The sequence below is a fragment of the Eubalaena glacialis genome, chromosome 4 (genome assembly GCF_028564815.1).
Source record: "Eubalaena glacialis isolate mEubGla1 chromosome 4, mEubGla1.1.hap2.+ XY, whole genome shotgun sequence".
Lineage (NCBI taxonomy): Eukaryota > Metazoa > Chordata > Mammalia > Artiodactyla > Balaenidae > Eubalaena > Eubalaena glacialis.
The window spans coordinates 654142-666933 of NC_083719.1; the positions used below are offsets into that span (position 1 = coordinate 654142).

The window sequence follows — 12792 nt, forward strand, 5'->3', positions numbered from 1 at the left end:
GGGACGGGCCCACGGTGCTCGGAGAGAGCATGTCCGTCGCTGTTTGTACGTTTGTAGAAGTAAAATTAACGCACACGCAGGCACACACAGCTCCGCATTTATGCGTAACTCTTCCCCCACTTTACTGCTCTAAAAAAGCAAAATAAAAAAACCCCTAAGCCTAAAATTGGGTTCATGCTATGGGGACACTTCACACCTCTGTCTGGGGCTGCGTGGGCCGAGGCTTATGTGGGGACGCTGGCTCTTTGTGGATGCACCTCGCCTCCATCTCCTCCTCCCCCCTTCTAGACGCCTTGTTCGTGGCTGCTTTAAAAACCCCTCCGGGCTTCCGAGTGGCTGGCGTCTCTGTGAGCTGCACCCCGTGTGCTCGGGGAGGAGCAGGTGTCCCACGTCTCGGGGCTCTGGAGATCCCAGGAGCAGACGCAGGCAGGGCCCGGGTGGGCAGGGTGTGGCCCCGCGTGGACGAGTCCACGTTCCATTCTGTTGTCGTGAGCCCAGCTCCATGTCACCTGCCCCTCGGCACCAAATGTTGGCCCTGACCCCGGTCCCTTGCTCTGTGTGCAGAGCTCCTGCACCCGGTCCCCCATGAGGGGACTTTCAGTCCCGGCAGACCCGTCCAGCCCTGCCACCGCCCACACCGCGCTCAGGTGGCGCTCGCTGGCCGACCAGGAGTATGGTGAGGCCTCAACGTCAGCCTGAGTCCAGACGCCGGTTTTAAAGACAAAATGTAAGTGAAATGCCATCAAACGGACCAGAAGCTGAGTGTGTGTGTCTGCTGCCTGTGGATCCGTGGAGGAGAGAGGCCCACCCTCCCTGCCGCCAGTGTGGGTCCAGGACGGCTGAAAGGGACAGAGAGCCGTTTGAGAGCAGCGACGAGAAAGACCACTTACGAGCACACAAAGGGCCCCGGGCGGCCGCGGACACATTAACTAAACGTCCACACGTGTGGAGAACAGCTTGTCTCCCGTGGATGCAGCGGCTTGACCTGGGGCGGGGCCCCGGGACCACATGGGCCAGGGGAAGCAGATGCCCTCCTGGAAGAAAGGCTGTGAGACAGAGGTGGGCGGGGTCAGCGGAGCTGTGTCCAGCCTGCTTTGGGGGCAGCTCCTGCCCGCTGGGCCTGGGCAGGGGTGGGGCAGGGAGGAGCCAGAGGCCCCAGCGCCGGGTCCACCAGGAAAGCTGCGTGGTGACTGGTCAAGTACAGAGAGATGCCTTCTGTAACAGAAGCAAAGTGCCTCGTTACTTATTTGTTGTTAAGTGTAGATTTGGCTACTGGACGATCCCGAAACTGGCCCAACCTGTGTCTTCCTTCCTAAGAAGGCCCTCCCGGAGAGTGTGTTGCCCGATAAACCTGGTACGAGTGAGCGAAGGTCTTCGCGACACTCGGGGGCGTGGCCTCTGGTCCTCGGCTGATCGCAAGGCTGTCAGCTTGGCCACCCCACCTCCTGGTCCCCCGTCCGCACACCGGCCTCCCTCTCGCCCCCTTCCCGGGCCCGTGCTCTCGGCCGCTCCGCTCGTGCGTGCGGTCCCTGTCTGCTCGGCCCAAAGGCGAATCCAGAGAGCGAGCAGCCCGGCTTCCCGGTGCCACACCACGCGGGCCACTGGCCCCTGCCCGCCCCCGAGCCCGGGAGTCTCTCTCCTCCGTGTCCCTCTGAGTACAGACACGACGTGGTCAGTTATGTCTCTGCACTCGTGGCACCTGGTGTGGGACGTGGGAGGAGACAGCCTGCCAGGGGCCCCACCCCGGACCCCACTCCTGCTCCCAAGGCCACTCTCTGCCTCATTCCCTCACTTCTGCCTGCAGCCCTCATGCTTCTCTGCACCTGAGATGAGCCCCGTGCCCCAACCCCGCGTGCCGGGCCAGCCTCGCCTGTGCCTGCTGCCTGCGGGGCCCGTTCCAGTCTGCTCCTGGGGCACCCACAGCTTGTCCTGGGCCCCGGCTCTTCACGGGAGCCCAGCGAGCACGGAGGGTGAGTGAGGGAGTGAGGGAGTGAGTGGACGCCGCCCGCCACCACCAGACACAGGACGGCCGCCGCCCAGTCTGAGCCTGGAAGGACCGGGAGGGCGGTGCCCGCCACTGGCCATCGTCCGAGAAGCGGGACACGGGGCCTCCCACGGGCTTCGCGAGCTACATGCTCCCACCGTACACAAACCCACGGCGCCTCCGTCAGGGCTGGGGGTGGCTGGGGGGTCGCTGCCCCAGGGGGGAGCCAACCATGGACGAGCCCACGGCCCCAGCTGCCTCCTCGCCCTCCGAAGCGCCTGGCGCTGAGTCCGGCGGGGCTGCATCCCCAAGGCGACCCCAGGCGGCTCCAGGCTGAGGGTCCACGTGCACCGCAGGGAGGGCCTCGACCGCTCCATGCCTCCCCAGACTCGGCAAACAGCAGGTCGGAGACACAGCTGGGCGGCCGGGGTTAGAGCCGCTGCTGGCGTCCACGGCGAGGGGCCAGCACAAGGTGGGCGCTGGGAGGGAGCAGGGGTCAGACGTCGCTAGGGGAACCGGGGAGGCAGCCAACGGGGGCAGCGGCCGGGGAGGCTGAGGATTCACCACCTCCTTAGAACATTTCTCTTTGCCCTAAACAGAGACCCCGTGCCCGCCACGGGCTCCCACTCTCCACCCCCGCCCCCGTGACTGTACCGTCAGCCGGTCCGTCTCTGGCTCTGCCCACTCTGGACATGTAACGGGAACCTGACGGTCGTGCCCGGCATCTTTCTCACAGCAGAATGCTCTCGGGGCTCACCTGTGTTGCAGCATCAGCACTTCGTCCGTCTCAGGACTGAGTCACACACCATCAAACGTGTACACGCTGTGCTCGTCCACGTGCATCAGCTGACAGGCACGTGGGCTGTTCCGCAGCGGGGCGGCCGTGAGTGCTGGAACAGGCGCTTTCACGGCTGCTTGGGCCTCCGTTTCTCCCGGCTTTTATGTCCAGGAGTGGAGCTGCTGGGTCTCCTGGTTTAACACATTTAGGAGCTGCAACTCTGTCCCCACAAGCAGTTTCTCGACGTCCGGGCAACACTCGTCAGTCTCCTTTCTGTGGTCACGCCTACATCCTCACAGGCGGGAAGGGCCGTCTCGCCACGAGCCCGTGTCAGAACACAGGGCCCCTCATGACAGATTCTCTGCCGATTCCACCCTGATAGAGATGACAGGTGGAGTCATCTCAGCCGACAGCAGGATTTCACTGCTGTGCTGCACACCCAACCATGGGGGGACACGGGACAGCTCCCTGTTGACAGCAGCTTTGGCTGTTCTCGTTTGGTTTTTACTTCTTTCCACCGATTCACAGGATGATTCTTTCGCCATCTAAGTGTGCTTTGGCTGCTCAGACCTGAAATAAACTCCTCCAGGAAAAGAGAGGGAGGGGAGCATCCCCAAGTGTTTAATTTCTATGCTAAACGAGTCCCAGGAGATTCCTCAACATACTCAGATTTTATACAATTTTATTCTTCTACTAACAAAATCATACAAAGAGCCTAAAAAAGGAAAACATGAAATCAACTTTAAAATGGCTGCAGTTACGGTTACACAGTTGACAGTACGGAAAGGATGCCCAGTGTAGACAGACACAGCAGGAGGCAGGTGGAAGGCCCAGGCACCTCCGGTCCACGTGAGCCGGGGTCATGTGACTTAGGACAGGGACTGGCGGCCCCTCCCCAGATGCGCGAGGGGTCTGGAAGCCACCGAGGTGGGTTTCACTGCCTAACTCAGCACTGAACCAAGACCCCCCACTCCCCAGCCCAGCTGTGGCATTTGGCACATGCTGTGGCCGCCGAATGCTGCCCGGCCACCCCTCAGAAGCGTCTGGAAGCACACGCTTAGCCCCTGCCTGATCTGAAATCCATGCACCAGGCCGATTCCCTTGGGAGCCCACGGAAGCCAGAGAAAGCCAACGGCTGGTCTGTTTGGAGCCCCTTTCACAGAAGCCATCTCCTTATGGTCAACTTTTATCACTCAAACTCCCCCAGGTGTTTAAATAAATAAATAAGCCATCGGGAAAGTGAGGCACAAATTACTGCGACAATATACAGTGGACGTGATCACGCGTGTAAAGTGCAAACAGTCCAGGATCATTGGAAGGTATCGTGTCAGCGCCCTCAATGTCGCTGGGACCACCTGTCAGTGCCCTCAATGTGGCTGGGACCACTCGTCAGCGCCCTAAACACAGCTGGGACCACCGTCGGTGCCGGTGGGAGGGACACACAGGCTCAGCTGACAGCCGGGTGCCGTGACTGCTGACGCCACAGGCCCTCCCGCGGCTGCAGCCTCGTCCCCTTTCTCCAGCGTGGAGTGTGGAAACTGAGATCACAGGGGCGGGCGCACGTCAGACGCTCAAGCGTGTGGCGCTCCCAGCCCCGAAGGCTCCCCCGCTGCTGCCTGCAGGTTCCCGGAGCACAAACGCAGGCGGATGCCCAGCTGGGAAGACCCGGTGCCTGAGCCCGGGCCGCCTGAAGGGCCTGCACGGAGCCCTCAGCTGCCGAGGATCAACCTGTCTGTGGGCTTCTCGCAGGCACCCTGGGGTGGGGGGGATCTGAGTGACCGTAACTGCACGACAGCCCGAAGATCCAACCCAGGGAAATCGATTCTAGAATCCAAGGGGCTTCCCACCTCCTCTGTCACGAGACGGCCGGCCATGTCCCAGGTCACGGCCAGCCTCACCGGGGCGGGTGGGGGGAAGGGGGCACGAGGGCTTCGCGCCTCCCTCGGCCGCGAGGAAAACTTGAGTCAGGTGTCGGCTCTGGCCCAGACAGGAGAGCCCCTGGAGGCATGCAGGTGCTGGTCAGCAGGCATCGCGGCGCCATCCGCACACCCGCCGGGCACAGCCCCGAGCGGCCGGATGTTAGGAGTAGATGGTGACCACCTCCCGGCCGCTGCCCCTAACCAGGAGGGCCCTGTTCAGCCCCTCGGTCAGGACCTCGAGGAACTCCATGTCTGGAGGCACCGAGTCAAGGACAAAGCCAACTCCTCCAGGTGCGTGGCTGCAAGGGTGAACGGAGCGCCTTTACCACCCAAGAGCCCACGTCCAGTTAGGGCTCGGCTGGAGAAAGAGGCGAGGACGGGACAGGGAAGGCCGGGATCCGGGGCCTTCGGGGGAGGAGACTCGGGGTGGGGGGTAGGGGAGGAGGGACCAGCGTGAGGGAAAGAGGGGCACTGACCCTGCCAAGGAGGGACCCGTCCACTCGCCAAGACGCTGGATAGGCCGGGGAGTCCCGGTCAGCATGATGCACTGACTCCTGAAGCGTGTGGTCAGCCTGAGGCTTAAAACCCGGGAACAAGGCTGCTTACCTCCTCCCACCTCCTCCCGCCCCCTGGGGGCCAACCTGTGACCCCGAGGCCAGGACGACAGCCTCGCGCCCCGCAGCTGGCCCACGAGGGCTCCACCCGGCGGGGGGCTTCAGGGTACCTGGTGCTGGGAAGGGCTTGGGGGTGGAGCCACGGCTCTGCCACGTCCTAGAGACGGGCCCGAAGGGACCCGGCCGGGCGGGAGCTCAGAGCCCAGCGCCGACGAGGACCCAGAGCCGGAGCTGCAGCAGGAGGGGTCGGGGTCGGTGATGCGGCGACTCCCCCACCGGGTGTTCAGTCTCTGAGCCCACGTGCTCCTCACTCGCCACCCTGACCCAGGGGGCCACTGTGATCCCCATGGAGGCCCCGGGAAGGCCACCTCCTCAGTCACGTGGCCACACTGCCCCCTTGGCCCCGGTGCTCACGCCCGAGTCAAGCAGGGGCGACTCCTGGGGCTCCCCCGCCCGGCTGCCCTGGGGCCCCAGCAGCTCAAACGTGGGAAGGAGACGCACACTCGCCCGCTGGCTCCCGGCCCCCTGCCGGCCACGTGGGGACCAGGCAGCTGGCAGGAGCCGCCCGCTCACAGCCTCTGCATCTGCCTGCCCACGGCCCCGCGGGCGGCCCATGGCGAAGCGGCTCTGCTCCGGGCCACCCGGGCTGGCCGCCCCCCTCCCCCCGACGTCGAGGGCCCTGCAGCTCCCGATCCCTGCCCCGGGCGTCTCCACTGAGCAGGAGAGAGGTGTTATCCTGCCGTGCCAGTGGTGCCCTGACATGGGGACAGCGTCCGGGAAAGGATACAGTTCTCGTCCCCCTGCCGGTTTTTTGGGGGGCCCGGCATGTTCAGCAGGACCAGCTGGGCATCCTGGGACTTGTCAAGGACAACGCCATTGAGCTTCACGGCCGTGTGCATCCTCCGGACGTTGGACTGGTCCCTGGGGGAGGAAGACGGTCACTCAGCACCTCCAGCCGAGGTCCTGGGTGCTGGGCTCAGGCCCCACCCTGCCCGCTCCACTTCCGTCCGACAGGGCGGGTGAAAACAGATCAGACCCGCCACCCGGAGAACCCCCGGCACGGCGATTCCATGCGGAGGCCAAGATGACAGCCGGGCGAATCAGATTCTGCTCCCAAGCACTGCCCCTCGGGTGGGAGCAGCCCCTTCGACGGCACAGCGTGCACCTCTAGGTCACGGAGCGTCTCCCGTTGAGACCCTGCCCTGCAGCTGAGCCTGCCCTAAACGCTGCCCCTCGCTCCTTCCAACGCAGGCTGGGGTCCAGGGGGCTGCACAGAGGCTGAGCGAGGAAGGGCCCAGCCCTCCACCCGCTCCGGAGGCCCGAGGTCCTGGAACAGAGCCGGAGATTCTGGCCGAGAGTGCGGCCGCCATGAGGCCCACCCCCGGCTCTTCGTCCAGCCGGCCGACGGCTGAAGGACGAGAGCCCCCACCCTTGGTGACCCGGACCCTGTGCCTGTACGCTCACTGCCTGCCCGGTCCCCACACTCCTCGAAGCGGGCGGACCATCCACTGTGCACCTGTGGTTCTCGAAGGGTCCCGGGCAACCAGGCCTGGCAGCGGCCCCCAAGGGAGGATCCCCGGGGAAGCAAGACTGGGGACACCAGGCGCTCAGGCACCTGCGTGCTTGCCCTCCCCCCTCCCCAGGTCCCTCCCCAGTGAGCTGGGTTCCAAGAAGCAGGGGGCAGACCCCCCGGCTGGAAAGACCCGCCTCACTGCACCAGCACCCGCTCTGCGCTGGGCGCTCCAGCACCACCGCCAACTCTGGGGCCGCACACAGGATACGTAGCTCAAAGGTCACCCGTGCCTTGGACATGAGACGGACGGGCAGATGGGCAGACATACACACAGAGGCCGCCACACAAGGGGTCAGGGAAAGGCCCCCAAGATGCATTCCGGGCCACAACCTTTGATCAACGCAACCCTTAAGCCAAATAAATCCAATTACAGCCTCCAATTACCAGGAGGGAAACAGGGAGATGGAGCCCTTGCTTTCCTCTCTCCAATTTTATCTGGTAAAATTACAGGTTGGGTCTCTGTCCACAGCAGTCAGGGGTCTTTCGTTACAAGAACCGTGAATCTGTTGCCAAGATGGACCACAGTTACCAGCGCGTTTGGGGACAAGGCGACCCCGGGAACGCGTGTGCGACACTGACGGGCCTCTCAGGACTAACAGTCTGAAAACACACAGAATCTGAACACCAGGAGTTTGGGTCTGCACAGACCCGCAGCTCCAAGATGACAGGCCCCGTGGAGGCGAGAGAGGCGCAGACGCGGGGCTGGGCAGCCCGTGTGTCCAGGAAGTTAACGGAAACCTGCACTGCCTCCACAACCGGCCACAAGGCCACCAAATGGAAACACGTGGCCATATGCTGAGCCTGGAGAAGGGCTTCCCACACGGGGTCCTCTGAGGCTGGGAACTGCATCTGGGGCGGGGGCCGCCCGGGGCGGAGGAAGTCTCCGTGGGGGCCAAGCTGGAAATCCAGACCCTTGGCTCCTGACGGAGACACGGAGGAGGCTGGCGAAATAGAGACGCCCACACGCCTGGGGGCCAGCGAACCCCCCGCAGGGCGCCCACCGTGGCGACCTTTAGTTGGGCACGTGCCGCCTGTGGGCCGACCTCCAACCTTCCGGGAGCCCCTCCAGCCCACCCCGAGGAGAAGCCAGACGGGAGTGAGGTCCCGTCCCCCGCTCGCATCCTGCTGACCCCTGCCAGGCGCACGCGGGGCACGGGCCCACAGCTCACCGCGCCTTTTGGGGGGGGACACGCACTCCTGTGTCCACGGGCTTGTTTTTGTCTTTTTAATTGGGAGGCTGTACTCGTAGGGCACTTCAAGGTCGTGAAAACACGGCAGGAGGTGCAGTGCTCGGCCCAGCGTCTCCCGACCCATCTGCACGTTTTGTTCCCTCAGTGTGTGATGCGCTCGGGCTTAGGGGCTGGAACAGGACGTGCACCCCAAGTCCTGAGGCTCCACGGAGCAGGCTGGCCGGGCTCCCACGGGAGGGAAGACAGCCCGAAAATCATGGGGGAACCAGGGGTGGACAGATGCACAGACAGACAGCAACCCCAGGCGGGCCCTGGAGCCCTGGCCCTAAGCCTTCAGGGGCCGGCCACGCAGAGGTTCATCCACATCCCTTCTCACGAGACTAAAGGTGGCAGCTTCCTACGGGGCAAAAAGGCACCCGGTGCCGGGCAGACGGGAGGAAACGCCGTCCTGGACGAGCTGAGATGAGGTCCGAACCCCCAGCCCCAAGGGATGTGGGTGAACGATTGCTACCAGCTACAGGCACAGCACACGCTCTGCTCCGCTGTAGAGCCGCTCGGGACCAACCGCCCTCCAACCTCAGTCCTCACGCGCTACCCAGAGAAGGGATTTCGGGTGTGTGCCCTGAGCCGCTCCGAACGGAGTGAGCAAACTAAACAGGAAATTACTGAAAGCCACAGTGGGCGAGCGCCACCTGCACACGGACATGCGCACGTGGCCCAGGCACATATACACGGACACGCACACACGGGCCAGACACATATACAAGGACATGCACACACACCCGGACACGTACACACGGCCCAGGCACGTATACATGGACATGCACACACACACAGACATGCGCACACGGCCGAGGCACACATACACAGACACGCGTACACACCTGGCTGAGCACACACACTGGGACGTGCACACACACAGAACCCGGCACACACATGTACACGGGCACACCCGCATGCAGGGCTGAGCACGTACGCATGGACACACGCACACACAAGGCCACGCACGCACACTGGGACGTGCATGCACACACAGAACCCGGCACACACATGTACACGGGCACACCCGCATGCAGGGCTGAGCACGTACGCATGGACACACGCACACACAAGGCCATGCACGCACACTGGGACGTGCACACGCACAGAACCCGGCACACACATGTACACGGGCACACCCGCACACAGGGCTGAGCACGTATGCATGGACGCACGCACACACAAGGCCACGCACGCACACTGGGACGTGCACACACACAGAACCCGGCACACACATGTACACGGGCACACCCGCATGCAGGGCTGAGCACGTACGCATGGACACACGCACACACAAGGCCACGCACGCACACTGGGACGTGCACACGCACAGAACCCGGCACACACATGTACACGGGCACACCCGCACACAGGGCTGAGCACGTACGCATGGACACACGCACACACAAGGCCACGCACGCACACTGGGACGTGCACACACACAGAACCCGGCACACACATGTACACGGGCACACCCGCACACAGGGCTGAGCACGTATGCATGGACGCACGCACACACAAGGCCACGCACGCACACTGGGACGTGCACACACACAGAACCCGGCACACACATGTACACGGGCACACCCGCATGCAGGGCTGAGCACGTACGCATGGACACACGCACACACAAGGCCACGCACGCACACTGGGACGTGCACACGCACAGAACCCGGCACACACATGTACACGGGCACACCCGCACACAGGGCTGAGCACGTACGCATGGACGCACGCACACACAAGGCCACGCACGCACACTGGGACGTGCACACACACAGAACCCGGCACACACATGTACACGGGCACACCCGCACACAGGGCTGAGCACGTACGCATGGACACACGCACACACAAGGCCACGCACGCACACTGGGACGTGCACACGCACAGAACCCGGCACACACATGTACACGGGCACACCCGCATGCAGGGCTGAGCACGTACGCATGGACACACGCACACACAAGGCCATGCACGCACACTGGGACGTGCACACGCACAGAACCCGGCACACACATGTACACGGGCACACCCGCACACACGGCTGAGCACGTATGCATGGACACACGCACACACAAGGCCACGCACGCACACTGGGACGTGCACACGCACAGAACCCGGCACACACATGTACACGGGCACACCCGCACACAGGGCTGAGCACGTACGCATGGACGCACGCACACACAAGGCCACGCACGCACACTGGGACGTGCACACGCACAGAACCCGGCACACACATGTACACGGGCACACCCGCAAGCAGGGCTGAGCACGTACGCATGGACACACGCACACACAAGGCCATGCACGCACACTGGGACGTGCACACGCACAGAACCCGGCACACACATGTACACGGGCACACCCGCACGCAGGGCTGAGCACGTACGCATGGACACACGCACACACAAGGCCATGCACGCACACTGGGACGTGCACACGCACAGAACCCGGCACACACATGTACACGGGCACACCCGCACACAGGGCTGAGCACGTATGCATGGACGCACGCACACACAAGGCCACGCACGCACACTGGGACGTGCACACGCACAGAACCCGGCACACACATGTACACGGGCACACCCGCACGCAGGGCTGAGCACGTACGCATGGACACACGCACACACAAGGCCATGCACGCACACTGGGACGTGCACACACACAGAACCCGGCACACACATGTACACGGGCACACCCGCACACAGGGCTGAGCACGTACGCATGGACACATGCACACACAAGGCCATGCACGCACACTGGGACGTGCACACACACAGAACCCGGCACACACATGTACACGGGCACACCCGCACACAGGGCTGAGCACGTACGCATGGACACACGCACACACAAGGCCATGCACGCACACTGGGACGTGCACACACACAGAACCCGGCACACACATGTACACGGGCACACCCGCATGCAGGGCTGAGCACGTACGCATGGACACACGCACACACAAGGCCACGCACGCACACTGGGACGTGCACACGCACAGAACCCGGCACACACATGTACACGGGCACACCCGCACACAGGGCTGAGCACGTACGCATGGACGCACGCACACACAAGGCCACGCACGCACACTGGGACGTGCACACACACAGAACCCGGCACACACATGTACACGGGCACACCCGCACACAGGGCTGAGCACGTATGCATGGACGCACGCACACACAAGGCCACGCACGCACACTGGGACGTGCACACACACAGAACCCGGCACACACATGTACACGGGCACACCCGCATGCAGGGCTGAGCACGTACGCATGGACACACGCACACACAAGGCCATGCACGCACACTGGGACGTGCACACGCACAGAACCCGGCACACACATGTACACGGGCACACCCGCACACACGGCTGAGCACGTATGCATGGACACACGCACACACAAGGCCATGCACGCACACTGGGACGTGCACACGCACGGAACCCGGCACACACATGTACACGGGCACACCCGCACGCAGGGCTGAGCACGTACGCATGGACACACGCACACACAAGGCCATGCACGCACACTGGGACGTGCACACGCACAGAACCCGGCACACACATGTACACGGGCACACCCGCACACAGGGCTGAGCACGTATGCATGGACGCACGCACACACAAGGCCACGCACGCACACTGGGACGTGCACACGCACAGAACCCGGCACACACATGTACACGGGCACACCCGCACGCAGGGCTGAGCACGTACGCATGGACACACGCACACACAAGGCCATGCACGCACACTGGGACGTGCACACACACAGAACCCGGCACACACATGTACACGGGCACACCCGCACACAGGGCTGAGCACGTACGCATGGACACATGCACACACAAGGTCATGCACGCACACTGGGACGTGCACACACACAGAACCCGGCACACACATGTACACGGGCACACCCGCACGCAGGGCTGAGCACGTACGCATGGACACACGCACACACAAGGCCATGCACGCACACTGGGACGTGCACACACACAGAACCCGGCACACACATGTACACGGGCACACCCGCACACAGGGCTGAGCATGTACGCATGGACACACGCACACACAAGGCCACGCACGCACACTGGGACGTGCACACACGCAGGGCTCTGCAAACACACGGGTCTGTGCACACACATGTACTCACGGGCGCACCACACATGGGGCCCTGCACACACACAGGGCTGTGCACACACTCGGACACGCACACGTGGTTCACGGGGGCTGTGTGTGCAGCGCATGCCAGGCAACCACGTCTACGAGGTCCCGCGTAAAGGGGGTGACTTACAGGTTTCCCCATTCTCTACATGGAAGAGAAAACAGAGAGCACGTTACTTTAAGAGGAAACACGACACACGCTTTGCACAACCACTGGGCCCCCCCGGCTGCCCCTTCTCAGCTGGCTGTGGTCCTCCCCAAGCGGACTGACCCCTCGGGCCCCCCGGGCCCCCCACGCCCCGCCGATGACCCAGGGCTCCCGGGCTCTGCTCCGCCACCGAACACCCGGGAGACACTGTCCTAGTCTCCCACTCGGGACCCCTCCCCAGGTCCAGCCATGCCACCAACTGGCACCTGTGCCAGCCCTGGGGGCCCTCAGCTCAACACCACAGCCAAGAGCCAAGGAGGGGGATGGGCCCTGGCCCGACGGGCAGCCTGGAGGTCACCGC

The 12792-nt window shown here is 63.6% G+C and overlaps 1 protein-coding gene across 3 annotated transcripts in view; it reads right to left on the reverse strand.

The window, feature by feature from the left end:
• Positions 1–3427: 3427 nt before the first annotated feature.
• The window catches only part of SLC12A7 (solute carrier family 12 member 7), a 49149-nt gene continuing 39784 nt past the window's right edge, over positions 3428–12792 (reverse strand). For 2 of the 3 annotated variants that reach the window (XM_061189097.1, XM_061189099.1), the window contains 3 exons: positions 12414–12428; positions 6083–6216; positions 3428–4933 (listed from right to left, as the gene is read on the reverse strand). In XM_061189097.1, the coding sequence (XP_061045080.1) occupies positions 4842–4933; positions 6083–6216; positions 12414–12428 (241 nt within the window). In that variant the 3' untranslated portion in view covers positions 3428–4841. The remainder of the gene's footprint in view (positions 4934–6082; positions 6217–12413; positions 12429–12792) is intronic. The other variant, XM_061189098.1, reaches the window with a different exon arrangement.